At 37.1% G+C, this 22,646-nt stretch overlaps 2 protein-coding genes across 2 annotated transcripts; both read right to left on the bottom strand.

Annotated features, from left to right (window-relative positions):
* Positions 1–449: 449 nt before the first annotated feature.
* LOC148843149 (uncharacterized) lies at positions 450–1,013 on the bottom strand. Its single transcript, XM_088959378.1, has one exon. It carries the CDS (start codon positions 1,011–1,013, stop codon positions 450–452), a length of 564 nt encoding a protein of 187 aa, XP_088815504.1.
* A 13,550-nt stretch (positions 1,014–14,563) lies between these two features.
* Positions 14,564–21,251, bottom strand: LOC148843150 (Cyclophilin-like peptidyl-prolyl cis-trans isomerase family protein). Its single transcript, XM_088959208.1, has 2 exons — positions 20,278–21,251; positions 14,564–15,062 (listed from the first exon to the last, which is right to left on the bottom strand). Exons 1-2 carry the CDS (start codon positions 21,023–21,025, stop codon positions 14,854–14,856), a joined length of 957 nt encoding a protein of 318 aa, XP_088815334.1. The 5' UTR covers positions 21,026–21,251; the 3' UTR covers positions 14,564–14,853.
* Between the last annotated feature and the right edge of the window lie 1,395 nt (positions 21,252–22,646).

The raw sequence follows: 22,646 nt of genomic DNA on the forward strand, positions 1-22,646 counted from the left end.
ATATCAGGTTACAATTCAAACGAGGAACATAAAGCACGTTAGTAAGTTTCATGTGTTTATTTAAAATGGCGGTCCCTTTCTTTATTGCCATGACATGCTTTCCATCGGGCAATCCAAACTGACAACCAGTCACGGTCTCGGTATCATGCAAGTGACTCAAGTTCCCGGTCATATGGTGTGAAGCTCCTATATAAATTATCCAATTCATACCTGTCAACTTCTCACTTGTGCTGGGTTTGCAAGAATTCAAGAAATTAAGAAAAGTGGACCACTGTTCATTAGTCAATCCACCGAATTTTTCCCTCTGTCGCGTGAATTGGTGTAGAGGTTTGCCCTACCGCTTGTGCAGCATTTGCTCTCTATATGCCTCCATGTCCATGACCAGTTTTGCCTTGTGTTCCTCGGCCTCGAGCTTTCCCACTTCCAGTAGATCTCGGCCGGTCCCCCCACTAGTCTGGGTAGCCGATGAGTTGAAAGCAACTCTCAGCCTCATGTCCTATTCGTCCGCAGTTTGTGCACACTCCAGATTTCTCTTTTGTGTCGTGTCCCGTTCTTTCTATGCCACCTTGTGCTTGTGCAGCAAAGCTCATCAACTCTCTTTTTTCTTCTTTGCCGTAGGTCACGGTTCTCATCCGCTCCTCTTCTATCACCATGGCATAGGCTTTGTTCAAGTTTGGCAGTGGATCGGTGCCTAGAATATTGGAACGCACTATTCCATATACTGTGTCATCCAAGCCTATAAGAAACTGATGGACTCTTTTTTCTTCTCGTCTCTTCTCCAGCTTTGCAGCAATGTTGCAGTTGCAGCCCGCACAGACGCATGTCGGAAGTTGCTCGTAATTAGCAAGTTTTTCCCAGATTTGTTTCAATTTGCCATAATATGTCACGATTGGGAGACCGACTTGTTTGCTATTCGCGAGATCTACCTTGAGTTGCTGAATTCTTGGCCCATTGCCTACTAAAAACCGTTCTTTGATGTCATCCCATAGATCCTTCACGGCCTCCATATACATGATCGTAGAACGCAGGCTTGGTTCTATCGGAGCGCCATCCGCATTGCTCGAGCCCATTCTTTGTAGTTATCTCCTTTCAATTGAACTTGGGTAATTATATTACCCGGGTTGTCGTTGGCAGTCAAGTAGTATGGTGAGACTACCATTCCGCTTCCGCCCTCACCTTCATTCCGCTTCTCTCTTCCATCCGCCATGATCAATCAGTCAAAGCAAGGTTTCTTCTTGGTTTCAGCGAAAAACAGATACCGGCTTCGACAAACGAAAATAAAGAGAGTTCTGCACAATCCTCAGAGATCTGCTCCCTGAACAGGGATCAGGAATGATCGAATATCGCAGATACCAGCTTTGGAAGTAAAGAGGGCTCTGCAAAAATCCTCAGAGATCTGCTCCACGAACAGAGATCAGGAATGATCGAAATTTGCAAACTCAAAAGGTTGTGCGACAGTCGAATGTTCCTGGCTCTGATACCATGAGAAACTTTAGGTTGAAGGAAAAGATTTTTTTTCTATTCTGTTTCAGCAAACGATTGCAGAGAATATATACAAAGTTTGAGTTCGCTCCCTCTTGCGAGGATCTCGGCTAACCAATAGGTACAAACTCCTAAAAGAATAATAAAAACAAAAACCAAAACCGACTAAAACATAAGAGATAAGACTCATACAGAAGATAAGGCTACGCTAAGATAAGGTTTACAGAAGGCTTAATATCTTGTTTGTAGCAGATTTAGAGTCTCTTTGGACGTTCGATGACTTAATTCGAGTGTCGGCGTTAAAGGAGATTCGAATCAAACGGTTTATAGCTTATTTGCATGGAAATATATATTTTTGGAGCGAATGGATTTTCGTTCTCATTATTGATTTATTTTTCTTTTTTATTTTGGGTGTGGAGGTGGGGCAGGCTGTTTCGATTCAACTTATCCTGTCAAAGGGCAATATTTGTATTCAAATGATTGTGCAAGTAAAAGAAAAACATAGAGGGGCCTACTACAATTGAATGGATATGGATCAAATTGGGTGTTGGGAATTAATAAAGGGAGTATTGCTCTAAATTGTCTTGGTAATATGCTCTAGAGAAGATTAGAGACATAATGAGTTTAATTGGATGAATATATAGGTCCTAGAAAGCCACAAGATGATCTAGTCATGTAGATCAGAGATGGCATAGCCATCCATAGCTAGCAGCAAGCCTAGCATAATGAGATAATAAGATTGAGAGGAAGAGAATCAGCTTGATTTGATATTTATATATGTTTGAGCTTAGATGGAATGAATTTTCTGGCCAAGCTTAATGGAAGCTTGATTTAGGATGGTATTTATAGCCCCCCCTCTTTCTCCTTATGTTCCTTTTAACTTCCACTGAGGTCTCCTTTTGCAAGACCAATCTGGTAAATGTCAGTGGTCCCCTTTGTATTCTCTCTTGAAGAACACAACTTAGAAATCCTTGCCTTGTCCATGTTCAATCAGTATCATTACAATCTCTCTCTCTCTCTCTCTCTCTCTCTCTCAAACAATCCGTAGTTTCTTCCCCTTCAAAGTGATCACCTAAACCTCTGGAAGTGGGGTGTTTGATATTGAACAAACTTCAAACTTCATACCCAATCTCTGTGAAGCCTTCCTTCCTACTTTTGTTAGGAGGATTTAATTAATTTTAAGAGTACCCAAATGTTCTTGGTTGGGGGTTACAGTGAACTCAACCTCTTTGTTGAATTTTAAATGGGTCTCTACAAATTAAGTAAAAGCTACAAACCAACTAATGCAGGACACAGACTTATAGGAAAGAATCTGAGGACCATAAAGAACCCGCTCTCAATTGCACACCTTATCTTATTATGTCACTCCATTGATAACCTGAACAAAGTGAGATTCTCCACATATGTAGCAGAACTAATAAAGGTGCAAGAACCATGAAAGAACCCACTTGATAGATTATACGGCTAGATGAAAAGATTAATAGCAATTGAACCTATAAGCTATTCATTTCTTTGGTACAAAATTAAAGCTCAAAAAATGATAGTGAAGTCACCATAGTTAAAAGTCATCTCATCTAATCATGTTAACCTCCACTTTATAATGGGTCCCAAAATTAGTGTCATGGGTGCTCATAAAAAACCGAAAAAACAAAAAGAAAAAAACCAAAATCGATAAATCAAACAAAAAATCTAGTTAATTAAACCAATCAGTATATATAACATTTATTGTATTTGTATTATATATAATGTACACATTATAAATATAAAAAAAAAAACAAAAAACAAAAAACAAACCGGTTACCTAATTGATTCGGCACTTTTTTAAAAACCAAAAGAGGTCTAGGGTTTGATTACCAAACCATTGGTCTAACCAGTGGTTGGATCATATACCAAAAAAAAAAAAACTAGTGGTTGGATTGTTCGACTTACTAAATTGTCAAAACTGAGACCTAGAAAGCTAAATGGTTATCGGTTCAACCTCCCCCATTTGATTGGAGTTGACAATACCGGTCCAGATCTCTAATGAAGACATGATGGCACAAACCCCAGCTCTTATGATGAAGGCACCCTTACTAATGAGGCATTGCTCTATATATTACATCACATGTAGCAGAATGTTGTTGGTGATAAATGTAAAATGTAAAAAAAAAAAAAGAAAGAAAGAAAGAAACTAAATTATATGGTCATCTCAATGGGGTAAGATTTTGACTTTATTTAAGTTAATATGTTATCTGGTCGGCCGTAGTAAAAAAATAAAATAAAATGTATTCTTAGTCTAGTACCTAAAGTAATAAATATTCATATTAAATGATCTCATTAGTCAACACAGTGAGGGACATTTTCTCTTATCCCAAGCAAAGGTAAAGTCCATTTTCCAATTGAGTGAGGAATTAGACTGCAATTCTGGAAAGAGTTTGGTTGAATTTGACTGAATCAAGAATGCAACCACAAGCTATCTAGTAGGGAGCTAGCTAAGTTCTTTGTCATTCTCTTAATGTTAAAATTTAAAAAGATCTTTCAAAGTCAAAAGAACTCAAGATTTTTTTTAGTCTTCTAAAGATGAAGACAAAGCTTGAAATGCCCATTCGGTAATTTTTGTCTCCAGTCATGTTACAAAAAACAGTCACACAAATCAGAAAGATTTGTAGGTTTTAGAGTGGTAGCTTAAAGACAGAAGTGTGAAGGAAGCTTCCTGTTTTTTGGTTGTACTTGACAAAATATCAATCAATCCTCCCTCCACTACCACAAACAGACCAGGTTGTATTGGGGCAAAAACCAAAGTGTTGAGTGTTGGCCTCACCACTTCACAGTGGGTCTATCTATTCATCTCTAGCTAGAGTGGACAATTGTTTCTTAACTCAAAATTTTCCATTTGTACAACTCCATTTTCAGTCGCTAAGGTAGTTGATTGGTTGGTGATTACCTTCAGAAAAAAATAAAAATAAAAATAAAAATAATGGGTTTTGATGATCTTACAGCCACCGAACATCCAACTGATGAGTACAGTTCGGTTTATATGGTTTATGCATTATTGGTGGTCCTGGCCGGCCGGGGATAGGGGCCATGCGTGGGGCAGAAACGGCTCATCCATCACTTTTTCATCACCAACCCATTCATGAAGCTTCATGGGTTGTTGTGAACCCCCAAAATGTTCTCTGATTAATTAAGGTTGCAGCTCCAATGCCACCCACCCTATTCTTGACTTTGATCATGGCATTTTCCATTTTTCCTTATGCTCAGTTTGGAAGGAGTCCAAATACAAAATATTTAGAGTGCAAAATCTTGTATTTTGTATTACTTTTTATGTATTTGCACTGTATATATTCGTATTTGTGCTCTTTTCAAATTTAGGCTTAGTTTGGAAAGAGTACAAATAGAAATATATAGAGTACAAAACCTTGTATATTTTATATGTATTTGCACTGTATATGTGTGTATTTGTACTCTTCCCAAATTGAGCCAAATACAAGACTTAGAAATACTGTATACAAGATTCTGTATTGAACATATTTGTATTTACATTTTAACCAAACTGAGCCTTGTGCTGTGTTTGGTTGTAGTGCAATTTTATTTGCACTAGTATAAGTGCATGGGAGTGCAAATGAAAAATATGCAAATTCTCGTTTAATTTTGTTTGGGTTTTACTTTATTCCGCTTCATGTCTTAATTTACTTCATTTGCACTGTAATCAAACAAAATAAGCTAAAATTTGGAACAAAAATAAGCCAGAATTTACACTCAAATCATTTGCACTGCCAAAGTTTTGCATTAGTGCAAATTTATTTTCATTGCAACCAAAAACGACCTTAATTACATAAAATAATGGGCAATGACACCTTAATTAGCATGCCAATTCGGATTAGCTGAATGCCAATGCTGTTCAGCGGGCTGTGGAACCAATAATAGGGCCCCACACTAGTGATAAAATAGGACCTAAAGTGACAAGTTGAATGGTTGTGAGTTCCATGTATTTTATTGATGCAGTCCGGATGAGCTAGAGGCAAAATCATACACACCCGGCTGAACTACTATCACAGTTGAACATGCCAATGCTCACAGTAGGCCCCATCTGAGACCCAGCTATACTGAATACTGGCATGTTCAACTGTGATAAGTAGTTCAGCCGGGTGTGTATATTTTTGTTTCCAGCTAATCTGATCCCTAATCAACAGGAACTGTTGAGTCATGTTGCATGGTAACCAGGCTCTAGGGTTATCAATCATCTAATCCATGAGTTGAACCCAATCTCCTATCAAGTTACTATGGTCCTTAACAAATGCTTTTGTGGGTGTGGTTCATTATATATGTTTGTATGCTCATGATGATGGATTGGATGACCTGGTTACTTAAATTCTAGAGTTAGACTCAATTACATTCTCCCTCTAATTACCTTTGTACAAAAAGCAGCATAAGCCAATAAGTTGCATCCTGATTTCTTTAATGGACAATTTAACCCAATCAACTTTAGTAACATAATTAATTTTTGCCCTTCCTCATTTGTTTGCGGTGCAACTTTGTTTGCACCCTCATACTTCTGCACCAGTGAAAATGAAGTAAAATGAACTCTTAAAGCAAAGTAAAACAAAACTTGAAGTAAAAGTGAATCAGAATCTGCATTGTCCTCATTTGCACCGCTGCAAAGTAAGGCGCAAATAACCAGTAAAATAATAATGCATTTGACTGCTGCTAATAAACAACCAGTTTATGTAACTCTTGCATTCTTCGCCCGAGAGATATGCGATATATATGGTGCATGGGACCAATGAACTCGTTTCCACCTTGATTGGATGAAGAAAACTAAGAGTTGCATGAACTCGTTTACTAGCATTAATTGCTCAATAATAGTTGTCTTCAAAAACTAGCTAGATTGCACTTTTGCCCTGATCAAGAAAGAAAACAAATTAAATGTTATTATTTATAACATAACATTCTCATTTTTTTCCTCTACTTGGGTTCTGAAACTCTACCCTCTCTTTTTTTTTTTTTTCTTGAAACTCTACTCTTTACTACACTTTTTAGGGTGAATAGTTTGCAAGTGGAGGGTTTAACTAACATTAATTCATGATACAATCAATCATACAACAAACAAAAGTAGGCAATCCATTAACTAGTCCACATGTGATAACAGTGCAATCCTTGATTTCATCAGAGATTCAGACTTCAGAGTACCGAAAGCCTCAATGGCAGAATGAGTAGAGTGAGCTGTGAACCAATTAATAGTAAGCAGTAAAACTGCTTGAGCGACTAGGGCCAGGCATTGGCGGATGTGATTGGTGAATGTGGACTGATTGCACAAGAGATCTAGTCATCCTGACATGGTTTTTTTTTTCCTACCTCAAGGACAATGATATATACCTTAACATATGAATCATGTTAGTTAGGCAAAAGGATGTCTTCCTTATTTTATTTTGATCAATATCTGTTTCAAGTTCACCACAAATTAAGCATGGTAATTCTGAAGCCTGCAGGAGCTCAACCCTGTCAGTTACTTTCATTATTATGTTTGTTTTAATGATTTCAGAAAGCCCACTTGGGTTTGATCCAATGCAGAAAGAACTGTTTTCGTGAAATATCTGAATTCTGAAGCATATGTAATGTTCAGACTAGGATGAATTACTCACCGAGTCTCATGCTCAACTGTAATAAATGCCTTAAGGGTATACAACTCTGTACCGTTCAAGTTTGAAACTTCTGGGGTGAGATTGCTAACTGTAAATTGTAAATTCAGCCATAAATTTCCAAAAAGTTGGACCCATGTTTGGCTTAATTTGGTGCATTCCCTCTTGTTATAATCACTCACACTGTGGACTCTCAAAGAGATCCAGACGTTTCAGTAATCTCCTGGCCTGGTCATCATTTTTTCAGAAGATCCATCATCCTTTTCTCAGGAGGAAATCCTATTGCAACCACCATGTCCATTGTGCGTTCAGTATCAACAGTGTGTCCTCCCTCCTGCAAATAGTGCTCCATGTTCTACTGTCTGTGGTCCTTCCAGTTTATATACCTTTCCTCACCTAACTCTACCTCACCTGCTGCCAGTTCAAGTGCTTTTTCTCAGCTTGATTGTGCATCCAGCGCAGCTCCTCCATGGAGGACTCGTCATTGTTGACCTTACCCACCAAAGCTCCTTCCCCAGATTCTATGGTCTCAGAATTCCACCAAAAGAGAAAGTAGTAGTTATATATAATACACGCAAGCCAAAGCTCGTACAGTCATGCTTCCAGCTATATGTGTAAGTAGTGAGCCAATTAACTTGTTCCACCCCAGCTTTTGTGTAAAGCCGTAGATGACCATGAGCTCAACACATTGACTCTAAGCAAACGCCCCTTGGTCCCATCATGATCAGCCCCTACTTGTACATCATTTGGGTGTCTAAGAGCTGTAAGCAGCGTAAAGCCCATTAGTTGCCAAGAGCTGTAAGCAACGATGGAAGCTTGAACAATGACAATTTTGGTGATAAGGACAGTCCTCTCTCTTGTTGCTTCTTGAAATTGGCCACATTGGTTAATTGGGTATTCAGATTACTCAGAAGTGTTATTGATGATCACTCGTTTCCAAAGCCAAAACTCAAAACCATTTGTGAGCTGAGTTTGTATAGGCCTCAATCTGCTCTTTGAGCCTAATTCCAGCTTTTCACTCAGCTCTCGGTCGCCTCTTAGAGCTGAAGCTTGCCAAGTTGAAGGATGAAATTTCTCATTCTACGTAGTTCATCTCTCATTTTCTTGTGGGTCTAACCCATGTCGATTAAATCATTCAACAGGAAGAAAGACTCTAAGGCCAAATTTGGAATTAAGTATCTCAGTCTTTTAAATGTTTCTTTTGTATATATGTAGATCGAGGTTGTGTTTGGTTGTGTCTAGTTAAAAATAAAAACCAAGAAGAAAGAAAGAAAGAAAAATAAGAAAGATTATGTTTAATATTGCTTGTCGTACTAGTATGGGAGGATGCTAGGCCGGTTTCTAGGGTGCTCAATATCTCGTCGTTTAGTGACCTCCTCTCTAGAGCAACTTTATGCCACAGTATTATTTAATCATGTTAATCCAGTCATAAATCGCCTTTATTGATAATAAAGTTGCCTAATTGTTGCCATCTCCATCTCCTAATCTTTACTCTTTTCTTTAGGGTTCTAATCTTTCTATGAGGTCAGAAGGGTATTATCTTTTGAGTCTGAATATGCTACCCACAAAGCTTCCTAACATGATACAAGATCAAATCAGCCCCCCACAACGTCTCACAGCACATTCTCGCCGTGTATCATCATAGGGAGATGTTTCCTATACACGGCAAAAATGTGCTTTGGGACGTTGTGGGGGCTGATTTGAACTAACATGATACAAGTACAATGACAATATACAAGTACAAAACATGTTTGGCATGTGTATCTATAGATCCTGTTGGAAGCTGTGTGAGTAACATCTTGTGAGTAGCATATCTAGACTCTTATCTTTTAAGCTAGACCCTATTAACAGAGTTAGTGGGTTAATGACAGAACTAGGGATGGACACGTAGGCCCACTGTCATTTATTAGATGAAGAGTCTGTCCTGCAGGTTTGAATCTGCACCATTTTTTTTTCTTTTTTTGAAAGTTGTAGGCTAGCTTTATTCATTCAAAAATCTCATTCACATATCCTCACTGGGGAGTCACAAGAAAATTTAGGGTAGATTGTTGGACTACATCAATTACATTTGCTAGATAAGAAATTAAGAGGGTGTTTTTCAATGTGAAGTATAGGCTAGTTCTATTCATTCAAAAGTCTCATTCACATATCCTCACTGGGAAGTCACAAGAAAGTTTAGGCTAAATTGTTGGATTACATCATGACTTGAATTAATAGGGTGTTTTCCAATGTGAATTATAGGCTAGTCCTATTCATTCAAAAGTCTCATTTGCATATCCTCACTGGGGAGTCACAAGAAAGTCTAAGGTAGATTGTTGGATTACATCATGACTTGAATTATATTTGCTAGACAAGCAATTAATTAAGAGGGTGTTTTCCAAAGTGAATTATAAGCTAGTTCTATTCATTCAAAAAGTCTCATTTATATATCCTTACTGAGGAAATGGGGTGGGAAGGTTTGGGTTTATTATAGATTTCTAAAGAAAAAATAAACAAAGTTTTTAATTTTGAGAGTTGGAGGAGCATTAAAGAATGATCCTTTGACCTTTTAATTCATGTTTTGGGAGGTCAAGGACCCACTTTATTACATTTTTTACCTTACCTTTATTTAATAACTATCTATAAATATTGATCTAACAGAAATTTTTGGGGGAGACCAAAGACCCCCCACCAATATACTTGGCTCAGCCCTTCATTGTTGGATTACATCATAACTTGAACTATATTTGCTAGACAAGCAATTAAGAGGGTGTTTTCAAATTTGAACTATAGGCTAATTCTATTCATTCAAAAGTTTCAATAATTTACATATCCTCACTGGGGAATCACAGGAAAGTCTATTGTTGGATTACATCATGACTTGAACTATATTTGCTAGACAAGCAATTAAGAGGGTGCTATTTTCAATGTGAATTCTAGGCTTGCTAGTTCTATTCATTGAAAAGTCTTATTTAGAGTCACAAGAAAGTCTACTCTTGGATTACATCATAACTTAGAATTATATTTGCTAGACAAGCAATTAAGAAGATGTTTCCCTATGTGAATAATAGGCTAGTTCTATTCATTCAAAAGTCTCAATTACATATCCTCAATGAGGTGTCACAAGAAATTAATCTAGGGTAGATTGTCGGGTTACACCATGACTTGAAATATTTGCTAGGCAACCAATTAAGAAGGCGTTTCCAATGTGAGTCGCTTTTCTTTGTTGCAAGTTCTAAAAACAAAACAGAAAGAAAACCAGCTGGTTTGAAAATAAATTGCTTCTTGAAACAAACACATACAAAAAAAAAAAAAAAAAACATGTATTTAGTTGTGTTTTATGTTTTTAAAACTGAACCAAAAAAAACATGCTTTTGAATTTCTAGTGTAAAGAACATGTTTTTATCTATTTATTTGAAATCATCTTCCATAAATTTGTTTTTGTTTTAAAAACTATCATTTTGATTGTTTCAAAAACATGTATTTTTTTAAATAAAACTAATATGTTTTTATTTTCAAAACAAAACACAGTTCAAGAACATGGCTTTGTTTGTTTGCTAATGTAGCAATTTCTTAAGTAAATGAAAATTAACAAAAACATCCATGTTGTAGAACACCCTCTAAGGGGGGGGGTTCACCAATGTGGATGGTTTTGTTTTCTAAAACAAAAGCAATTGTCACATCAGAAAAACTGTATTGTTTTTTATGGCACGGCAATTGTTTTTTGTTTTAGAAAATAAAATCGTGCACATTGACAAACACCCCTTAAGTTCGGTTTATTTCCTCTTCTTTTGACAAATGAAACCATAGCATGAACTGGGAGAGAAGAACTTTGGAGTCAATAATGACATTTCAAATTTGAATGTTAAGTAACTTCACAATTTTGATCACATCTCCTTCCACCACAATATGAGTTAAGCCCATATTCTTAGCTAGACCTGTTCATGGGCCGGTTTCGGGCTTGGCTTTTGTCAAAATTTAAATGGGGCCTGATTTAAAACCCAAACCCAACATAGTATAAAGTCAGGCCTAAAACCCAACCTGTAAACAGGTCTCTTAGCCCATGAAATACCTTCATCACTTCATGAAACGCTAAAGCACCTGCTTCAATAGGGGAGCAAGGCGAAATTTCCTTGCATCATTCCATGAATACAGTTCCTCCTAAAAATGGGTATTATCTCATTAATCATATAGAATTTCTTGCACTATTCTTATCAATGAATACATTCCTTGATAATTGGTTTTTCCTGTCACATTATCTCATTTTGAAATGAGACAACATTGGTGATATCCATCTTACTTCTTGAAATTGATTTAATATCAAAAGTAATAGGTTTCCATATATCCAAGATTGTTGAACCCCGACCAAAAGTAAATGGTCAGACCACTCACTATCATGTTAATAAAAGAGATATCACACTAGTGAGTTTGATCAAAATCGTTAAAAACCAAAGAATTTTGAGACGGCACAAATAAGATAAGAAGTTTGAATAAGTAATTCTTCCTTTCTACCTTTAATCTTTTTGCATTCAATGTAGCCAACCAAAAAAACCAAACAGCAAAAATTGAAGAGCTTGCAAACCAGGTTCTTCTGGCATGGTCACAGAGCACAAGGGCGTGAACCACAGTTTCAGGCTCGTTTTTACACAGAGCACAAACCATTTGGAACCAGACCTCTTCTGAACAAGTTCGAATTAACTGCTACAGCTTTAAGAGAGCACTTCCACAAAAAATTCTTAACTTTTTTTTTCAACAGGGAGCTTCCAGAGGACCTTCCATTGAGCTTTTGGAACCTGACTCACTTGGCCAGGATGAGAGAGAGAGAGAGACTCAACTTTAAGCAAATCTTCAAATTGGATAACTTAATTGTATTCCTATAGACAAATTAGAGATGTAATTGGGGATGCACTTTGAATACGCATGGATACAATGAAAAAATTAGGATGCATGCACATGGATACACCCTCCAATGAATCCCTAAAAAATGCATCAATTACACTAAATCCAATTCTTAGATAATTATAAATGATGTATATACATATAAGAAATAAATACTTTAATAATTACTCTTATTAATATTATAAAAATATAAATTTTAATAATCATTTTTTTGTAGATTTTTTAGTAAATATGCACTAATAAGAGAATGACTGAATGTTAAAATTTAGGACCATTTATTACAACAGCCCCAATAGTTTCACAGATCTACTTAAACCTAGTAACCTACCCTATAGTTTTTATTTTCTAGGAGTGTTTTAGTAAATCACAAACTATAGGGTAGGTCTTAATAAATTCATGAAACTATAAGGGTGTTTTAATAAATTACCTAAATTTTAAAATAGATAAATTATGACAACTAAGTAGATGTGAGCCATGTGGCCTACCAATGGATGTGCTGTGTTGCAAGTTGCAACCTATTGACATAGGTTCAAGTTTCTAATTTGTAGCCTTTTTAGTGTGTCAAGTTAATAAGGATAAGCGAAGAAATTAATTAAGAGAGTTAATTAATTAGGTAAGATGTCTTATCTGCATGCTAATGAATAGGAGTTAATGAAGTAAATAGGGAAATTAATAATTGGCCTGAGTTGATTATTTAGAAAAAGATGTCCTAAATTAATTAGGAGAGAGAATGATTTGAACTTGAATTATAATTGAAATTAGTGAAGGTACATATAAAAAATAAGGGTAAAATACAAAAGCCTCCCCTGAAGTTTCTGATAATCATAAAAACATCTCCTATAGTTTTATTTTAATAAAAACCTCCCTTGAATTTTTAAAGATCTTGACAAAAGCCTCCTTTCCGTCAAGTGCCTTTTGGGTTGCTCCCTACAATTGGGGAAATCCTTCCCCCAATTCCCTTCTATTGCTAGAGGAAGTGGAAGAAGGGGCAATTCCAACATTTTGAAATATTTAATCGACTCCCTACAATTAATCAGGGGCAATTTCGTAATTTTATCAGCCCTTTGTCTAAATCACTGATGGAGGGGAGGTTTTTGACGAGATCTCTAAATGTTTAGGGGAAGTTTTTGTTAAAGTAAAACTACAAGGGAGGTTTAGGTTTTTGTATTTCAGCCAAAAATTAATGAGAGTTATTTAGGAGAGATTTCTACTATTTTTTTAATTTTACTTGTGCTTCTTATATTTGGCGTCGTGCTACCTCCTCTTGTGTAGGTGTAGTACCTCATATTCCATCAAAATAAAAGAAAAAAAAATTCTAGTACACGAGATTGTGTAAATAGTGTTGGAATTTGTAAATCTCCCTAAGCAAAAACAAGCCATCGTTGTGGTAGTAGCTACCACAGTAGCTGCAGAGGTGGCCATGGCATCAGCCCAAGCAGTTGTGAAAGTTGTTCGACTCACTAGGTCTTTTAATCTCATTAACAGCATGCTGCTATTGTCGTTCAAACAGTTTTTTTCAAAGGACTAGTATTCGTACATGTGCTTTGCATGTGCCAATTTTTTATGATGATAATGATGATGATGATATATAGTAAGTACTATGTTTTTAAAATTTTTTACATATTTTTATATTTCTACATCTATAAAAATTATTCTTATTTGTCATACTTATTTTTATTTAATATGACGAATATACAACAATTATTCTTATTTTTTTATATTTCTATTGAAATTTTTTATGAGGGTGATAGTAAATAGTATGTTTCCAAAATTTTCTACATTGCTTTTATATTTCTATGTCTATAAAAATTATTCTTATTTGTTACAATTATTTTTTATGTTTCTATGACAATTATTCTTTTCAAATATGGTTAATTAATATATGATTCAATGAAAAAATAGAAGTTAATACCTTAAATATAAGACTTAATGAGAGAGAATCGAAGGAAGAAAATACAAGGTTTTGCACTCTATATATTTGTTTTTGTACTCCTTCCAAACTAAGCCTTATGGAAAAATGTTCCCAATGCATGACTGCCATGTGCTGTGAGGGTGTGAGGCGGGTGCTGTGAATAGCAAATCCGAATTCGTTTTTGTTGGCCACCCTTGCTGTAGCAAGACATGCCATGCTCCATAAAATAACACAACTGATCACCATTCATTTAACCAGGGTTAGGATCAAGTGGGCGCTGAGGCAGAAATTCACTGACAAGGTGGGCTTTTAATGGTTAAAGAGTTGAGATAGAAGCAACACAGCCGTTGTAAAGCTTTGGCCAGGCCAGTTTTGTTTGGATCATTGGTGATCGGTGACCTAGGTCGGAGCCTCGGAAGTAAATTGCCAAAATCTAACCAAATAAGTCGGTTGGTTTGGTTCTATTATAGACTGACATCATTGACCAAAATCTATTGAACCAGCCAACGGTTCCCTGCAAGGCTGCAACCCAACCAGTCATAATTGAACCAGGAAATTATTAGGTAGGTGATAGGTTTCCCTTGATGAACCATGTCAGTGAACCGGATTGGACAATTCCATCTGCCACTTAAGTCTGAAACTGCATAAAATGATAAAATAGAAACAAATCCCATGCAAACATCATATTCATGCATTATGGTCGGTAAACCCGTTGAATGCGGTTTATGGTTGGAAATTTCAAACAGGAAGAAGAAATCATATCATATAGACAAGCCTTCATGAGTGCAAGCATATATGACCAATAAAATCAACCACCCTATAATCCCCTTTGTATTCCTCCTCTAAAAGAATTGATTACTTTCAGAAAAAGTTAATCAAAACCTGTGAATACAGATCATCACAAGCAAGGGTTATAACAGAAGTGCAGGCAACCCATGCAGCCTGGTCTGCAAGACACATATATCAAGGCAGGCTAGGAGAGAGAGAAGGTTTTGCCACCTTCAGCTCTCCACAGTCACTGATATAAACCGTCTTCAGTGGCCTATTCCATATTGCACGGGCATTCTGAGCCCTTTCATCTCCCAGCAACTCAGCAAAATCATTTAACTGGCGGATCCTTTCTGATGGTTTGTAGATAGGGACGGCAGCTATGGCAGTAATGACGTCTAGTCCTGAAAACAAATTGAACCAACAGCTGACTAATGTTACTATTTGTCGATAAAACAACATACAGAGAAATGACATTATCAATACAAATACCATTATTTTGGGGAAAGAAAAAATTGGCTACTATTGACCACCTTGTAACTCTTCAAAAAGATTGGTTAGGGATGAGTGGCAGTCTGATAATCATAGACAGACAGACTGTAAGTACAATGTTGAGAAAGTGTGCATATCGACAGGTCATTGATAACTGCCAACATAAAATGGATCCACCAAGGAAATCTTCAAGAGCCATCAACACAACAAACAAGTGATCAAAACCATCCAATCAACAACCAGCTTTCATTTTCTCTTTCAGCCCCTGTTGCTAGCTGTTTCTGAACTAGACAAACAAATCAAAATAAAGCAAACAGCTAGCCTCATGGGTCATGCTAGCACCTGCCAGCATGCCATACATCAATGTTTGTAAGCAGTCTTGTTTCTAATACCAGACACCGGCTAGACTTTCCCGGTGGAATTGGCATGACCCCATCACAACTAACCAACTATTACTATTGGTGATTGGTGAGGAAGGGCAAAAGAAGAAAAAATAAAAAGGAATAAGGCCACCAGCAAATGACGAACCAGTATGGTGAATTGGCTGATCTCAGGATGCCTAGGAATCATACTATCAACTCAACGATTCATCACAATTTCATTGAAAAATATAAATTATCTTTAGGTGAAGTTATATTTCATTTTCTAGTAAACTTTTTTCTTTATTTATCTTCAAAAAAATATTTTATTTTCTATAATTTATTTTGGCTCTCATAATCACAAGTTGCAAGTGCAAACACACAAAAACAAAATCTACTAGTTTACAAATACTAAAAGTTGGATGTTTATAAAAATTAAACTATTATTAATATAATTGAGTTTTTCTTTTTAGAAATTCGCATTTGACTAGTTGAGTGTTTTCTTTCTTTTGAATATATGTAAAACTTGTAATGAAAATGAATGTAAAACTTCATTAATCAATCGGGATCAGGTTGTATATGGTTTACACATTCAATGCCAAAAATGAATAAACAAAGTCAATTATTTTAACCTTTGAATTTTCACTCTCAGGAGTCAGGATTTCTAGTGGAAGCTTTAAGGAAGGATCATGCCATCATGGAGCTTTGAAAGTACTATGATGAGAGGGATCCTTTCCAGAGCTAATGATACCCAGATACCTGTACATGCCTAGCATACCACGTTAGACATGATACTTGCTGGATATACATAACACCAAATACTGCATGGACACTTCTAGATGTACTCTATAGCATTAATACTTTGAAAATATGTAAAATGCATGCTTTAAGTTTTAACAAATTAAATTGTAAGAAAATTGTACATGTTACAAATTTAATTAAATTTGGCAAGGCATTAGTCTTGAAAAGTGACATTTAGCTCTAAAAACCGGATGCAAAAGCATAATAGAAGCATATTACATGTGATACTTGCACCCATATTCCTGTCCAGAGTTATAGGAAATGGAGAGCCACATTCCCGTTTCCTGTATCTATGTCCCAATGTGTGCATATCTGGACATCATGGATCCAGAGTGTGTAAGGAAAACCTGTGGGATGTTTTAATGTTCATTGATACCCATTTGTTAATTGTTAATAATAAAATATGAGAGACATAACCAACTAAAGTGAAGCCAGCAAATTAAAGGTATCACTGGGGTCAATTAATTTAGAGAACTTATACTTGTATATGGTCAAAATAATGCCCATGTTTGTGAATGAAGTATCAAGTTCTAATTTCTAAAGATCAGGCTGGCTGGTTTTGAGTCAAATTTATGATAGAGGATGTTAAATTAGAAGATGCAGTATGGGCTCCTTGTGGCTAAGTAATTGCCAGGGGTTTAGGGTTTATGTGAGGGATCAGGGTCTTAATTGGGCCTCTAGGTTATCTATGTTGTGGCCATAGTATGCAATTGATTGTTTCCCTAATAACCCCTTCTAATATCTCAATTTGGACATGCACAACTGTTTCCGGATCAGTGCAGTATCCAAAATGAGATGATAAAATGGGTTATTAGGAAAATAGCTTTGGAAGGTTAGGCAAGTATTCTAAGTTACGAAAAGAGTCACAACCACTTGGGATTGGAAATACAAAACACCTAACATCACACTGACTGCCTAAAGTAATGCAACTGGGAGAAAGACAAACAATATTAAAAGTTTCCCATGCTTGAAAAAATGAATGTCTGGAGCATTTGGCTATGCTCGACATCTGTAACAAGTATATATAATTTCCTTTCTTCACTGAAGGAGGGATCCAATGAAATAAGGGCTCTGCCCCTTCTCTAAGATTTACTTTTTCTATGGTAATTATGAAACGTGCATGTTCTTATATGCCAAGTCATTTATTTGTTTGTTTATTTTTGAAAAGTTGTGCCTCACCTTGCATCTTGCACCTCAGGCATTTGGAAGCCCTTGCTCTTTTGTTGCACCTCTCACTTTTACAACACTGCCTCCTACAAATCTACAGTTTGATCCCATTAAGATTGCACCTAAGCTGAGAAGCCCATCTAGTCAGTGGAATAACCACTTAGGCGACCATTATCCTGTCCTTTTCCTCTCCCGAATTCCCACTTTAGATGGCCACCTCAAGAAACTTCAGGACAGTCCATTGTCTGAGCAATTTGGTTATTTCACCAAATGCAACTGGATGCAACGACAACTCTTCATTAGGAAGAATTCAATTGCTAATGCCGAGCCTTTACTTTTAGCAAATAGTGCTAACTCAATTCAGATCAAGAAACTTGTCAAAAGATCAAAATTGAGAGATTTACTATAGAAACAACAATAACTCTAGTTAGACTTCAACAGAACCCTGGCTAGAAACTAGATAAGATGGCCCGGAAATTGTCTGTTGAACTTAAGAAGTAGAACATAAGCTAAAATCCATATAGATCATAAATTGCTCGGTGTAATAGTAAAACCTCAGGCTAAATGATGTGGGCGCCGGCAGCAGCAGCAGTAATTTAGTGTTCTCAGCAACAACAATTTAGTGTTCTCATCCTATCTTATCTATTCAGTATTCTTACCTTATCTGCTTTCAGTAGCAGGGATTAGTAGGAGTCTTATCTATTCAGTTATCTTATCTTATCAGTTCAGTAGGATAGATTAAGGGAGTCTTATCTTATCTAATTACAGTTCTTATCTTATCTTATCAGTTCAGTAGGATAGATTAAGGAAGTCTTATCTTATCTTATCAGTTCAGTCTTATCTTATCAGTTTAATAGGATAGAGTAGTAGATTAGCAAGGAGTCTTCCTAAAAGTAGGATTCTACCTCTTGTAATCTCCTATTTAAGGAGCTGATATTATTCAATAAACATATCGAAAATTTCAATCAAGAAAGAGAGCAAGGAGAGTTAGGTGATTTCTTGGACAAATCACCATTAGGGCACCAAGATAGGTTCATCAAGAGCAGGGAGGAACAAGAGAAAACAGGAGGTTTTCCCCGTGGACCGACCCATGACGAGATCCTATTCCCGGGCCCATAACACTAACAAGTGTGAGAACATCAATTCAAGTCTGAGAGTGGCCATTTTGTGCACAAAAATGCCAAACTTTTGGTTTGTACCCACTCCACCCCTCTCAAGACCTCAGATAACTGGAACCAACATGAGTAATGGCCTTTTTTATTTGAGTGATAATAATAATGTTGTGGCTTAATAATTCATTATAAAAAAAGTGGTAGAGAGAAGGTAAAATATGACTATAATAACATGAAAAACAACATGTAGAATAAGATGATGTGCACATGCACTATACAAAATCTGCCCACCTAGCAATTACAAAAAGATTGCCATGTACAAAAAAGGAATTATAACCTATAATCTTAAAAGTGGTAACTTAATAGTTAATCTGCATTTGCTTCAGAACAGGGTATTACTAGACCATCCATTGTTGTAAGACTAGGACTGGACCAGATGGTTCAACCGGTGACTGGTATCCAGTGACCTTTCCAGGTCCTGATTAAATGACGGATTTCACAGGTGACCCAGTGAGCAATCTGGTTTTATGTCCAGTCCAAGTCCTATACATTGAAATCAACAACAGAAACTAGAGTTGCAACAAATCCAGTGACCTTTCCAGGTCCCGATAATGATGGATTTCACAGGTGACCCAGTGAGCATTCTGGTTTTATGTCCAGTCCAAGTCTTATACATTGAAATCAACAATAGAAACTAGAGTTGCAACAAATAACTGGGAAGTGATTGGTAGATACTTAGCCATTAAATCCTGGCTGTTGATGACAACTCTCTCAAGGAAGAATTTTTGGCTCTTTTAGAAGAACTAAAATCAGTATTTCCATCAGGATGGAAGAATATAATAGTAGAAGGGGACCCTTTGGTAGTCATCCATCAGTTAGCCCTAAGGAAGAAATTCCTTGAATTCTTAGATCCTTAGTGAAGCAATTAAGATAGAATCTTTTTTTATCAGTAATTAAGATAGAATTTTGTGGTTATTGGTGTATGTCTCTTTAAGTTGTTTTTAGCTTGAATTGTAGGTGTTGCCTTAACACCTTTAAAATGGTTGTAATCAGTTTTCTTTTTCCTTTTAATTAATAAAATCTTTTTTTTTTTTACTATCAAAAAAATAAAACAAAATCTTCTATGGAATAAGATTGCCGTCAGCATTTGCTATTATTTGTCTCCTTCATTCTGGTTGTGTTCAGCTTTGTATTGCTGTTTGTCTCTTTCGTTTTGGTTTTGGAATGTAGGGAGTTCTTAGTCATAACTAAAAAGTACGAATTACTGTTGCTGATAGAAAAAGGGGAAAACAAACTGAAGGCTAGTGCACCACACACAAGATGGTCAATATCAAATCTCCAAAATCAAATAGCCCAAGCTTCAAAACAGGACAAAGTATATGAACCATAAGCTTACAGAGTACAGAACTACAGATAAAAAAGCCGAAGAATCCCCTGTTCAAACCAATTTTGATAGAATAAACTTGATGACAGGGAAAGTATAATGTTTGGTCTCAAAATGGAATGGGTCAATTGACTATGCTGTTGAGATAAAATCCTATACACGGCTTACCTATCAAAAAAAAAAAAATCCTATACATGGATAAGCTTGATGATGAATTAATTCAAAACAGCACTCCTAGATAGGAAAAATAATAACAGAAGATAGCTCAGCAACTCTAAGCAAATGCACTTCAAGCAAAACTAACCTTCGAGCACTGCTCCGAATACGATGTTTCTATTATCAAGCTGCGGAGACGGCCCCGGTCCCGTTGTGATCAGAAACTCAACATTCCTATAGTTGGGGTTAAGCTTGATCTCCTCATCGTCGTCATTTTCAGACAAACACAACGAGAGAACACCGGGTCTCGAGTGGCCGAGAAGGAAAGACTTAGAATCCACAGTCTCCGTATTCCTGACTAGACCAGAAGGTGGGCGCACCTCTCCCTTGTCCCTCCGCCCCTGCCGACCGGCCATGAGAAACTGCCCCGGGAAGATTTTCTGAACCAATGTACCTTTATAAGACGAACCGGAGGAGCCAGTGCCAGTGCACATGGCTTTGAAGTTGGAGACGGTTAAAGGGACAAGCTTGCCGTAGAGGCCGAACACGACGCGGCCCAAAGGCTCCGCTTCTTGGCAAGCGGCGAACTCGTCTCCAAGGGTGCGATCAGAGCGGAAATAGTTCGGACAGACGCTGAAGTCCATGTAGACCCGGTCTGTAATGGTGGTGTCAGGGACCGGGGGTGGAGGCGGTGGTGGGACGGTTTCATTTTCGTCGACGGCAAGGGCTAGGGTAGAGGGGAGGGAGAGAGAGGTGGAGAGAAAGATGGCGGAGCGGCGGTTGAAGTTGACTCTAGGACTAGGTTTCGGGCTTCTCGCTGCTGCCCAGATTTGTGGCGGACGGTGGTGGAGGTGGAGGCGGAGGAGGGGCATAGAAGTGGATGTCGAGCAGCCCATGGGACTGGAGATTTGGATTTCACCATGTTCGTTAGTTTGACGAGAGAGAGGATACGTGGGACTGATTTCGCTACCACTCAGTAGAGGCAAGTGGGACCTACTATACTAGTTGATCTGATCAAATGAAACCATGGATTACGATAATGTATTTACTATTTAGCTTTCGCGTCAGATAATATATTTAGCTCTTTTGCGTTCTTCATCCCAATCCCATTGAGGACAGCCCACCGTAGAATTATTTGTTGTCACGAGTAAATAATGCCAAGCCCTGAAGTAGAGGGAGCATCTCCACTGAGAAGAGTATATCCTGACTTGGCAGTGTATGTTGTTTTTCTGGGACCCTTCCATGGCAAGGTATCTCTGCTTATGTTGGAGAACACGTGCTTACACAATGTGTTCGATACAATTGGTTGTAAATAGAGTTCTTGGTTTCTGTAAGTCCCAGTTGCCAGTCATACCCAACAGTCTTTAACTGTCATTCCTTGAGCTAAATTGGAATTTTCTTCTTGTAGTTTGGGAACCCCATCATGGAAAGATGGGATCCAAGGATCCAAGGATCTAGAATATGTATATTAGATCCATCTTTGATCTGCCAAATAAATTTGTTCTTTGTAAGTTCCATCATGTCCATTATTTTTTTCCACCATCCAGAATCAGCTGATTTTTTTTTAGAGGGAAAATGAGGATTTGTTCGTCAAGTATCTTTGTTTGATGGCTTTAACCCATAGGCTTGAGTCCTCTGTTAGTAATCTCCAAAGCTGTTTGGCAAGTAAAGCCTTGTTGAATTCTCTCATTCTTCTTAAACCTAACCCCCCTTCTTTTTTCGGCCTGCATATCCTTTCCCATGCTATTGTATTCTCTAATTGGTCTATTGTTTTTTTTTCTTTAATATAGAGACCCCCATAATGTATGTGGGTATTGATTGCATGACAGCTTTGACTATTGTGGTTCTTCCAGCTTGGGATAATAGTTTAGCCTTCCACATAGATGATCTAGAGCTCGTTTTTTTTTTTTTGTTAATTCTTTACTCTCATTCTCTGTTTCTTTGCCAAAGTGGATATGAATTCCCAAGCATTTGTCATTCATGCCCATGCATTTGACTCCAAGTATACTTGCCAAGAGCTTTCTTTTTCTTCTGTGCACATTTTTATTGAAATGCACCCCCCAACTTCTTCAAATTTACCCTCTGTCCTGACATTTGTTCAAATTCATGCAACACCCCATTTATTTTTCTTACCTATGTCGGATCAGCTTTACAAAGGACTATACAATCATCTACAAACAACAGGTGAGTTATTAGTGAGTTGTTTCTACCTAGTTTAAAACCCTTCAAGTTATGTTCATGTTCAGCCTTTTTCAATTAAGCTCGATAAGGCTTGCATTCCAATGATCAACAAATGCGGGGACAGTGGATCACCCCGTCTTAAACCATTCCTTAAGCTGAAGAATTCCTTGTGGGTCCCATCATTTTTTATGGCAAATTTTGGGGTACTGATGCAGGAATGTATTAATTTACACCACTTTTCTAGAAATCCCGTTTCCTCTAAAACTTTTAGAATGAAGTCCCTTCTCATTCAATCATAAGCACTTGACATGTCAACTTTAGTGAATAGCCAACCTA

The sequence above is a fragment of the Nelumbo lutea genome, chromosome 8, assembly GCF_056320005.1.
Source record: "Nelumbo lutea isolate HS-2025 chromosome 8, American lotus-T2T, whole genome shotgun sequence".
Lineage (NCBI taxonomy): Eukaryota > Viridiplantae > Streptophyta > Magnoliopsida > Proteales > Nelumbonaceae > Nelumbo > Nelumbo lutea.

What these genes read in the sequence shown, in the direction of transcription:
- LOC148843150 (XM_088959208.1), bottom strand. Translation starts at nt 21,025, where the DNA reads ATGGGCTGCTCGACATCCACTTCTATGCCCCTCCTCCGCCTCCACCTC. An exon ending in ATTCGGAGCAGTGCTCGAAG is followed by an intron (nt 15,063 to 20,277) that starts GTTAGTTTTGCT and finishes ATTTGTTTTCAG; the next exon opens with GACTAGACGTCATTACTGCC.
- LOC148843149 (XM_088959378.1), bottom strand. Translation starts at nt 1,013, where the DNA reads ATGTATATGGAGGCCGTGAAGGATCTATGGGATGACATCAAAGAACGG.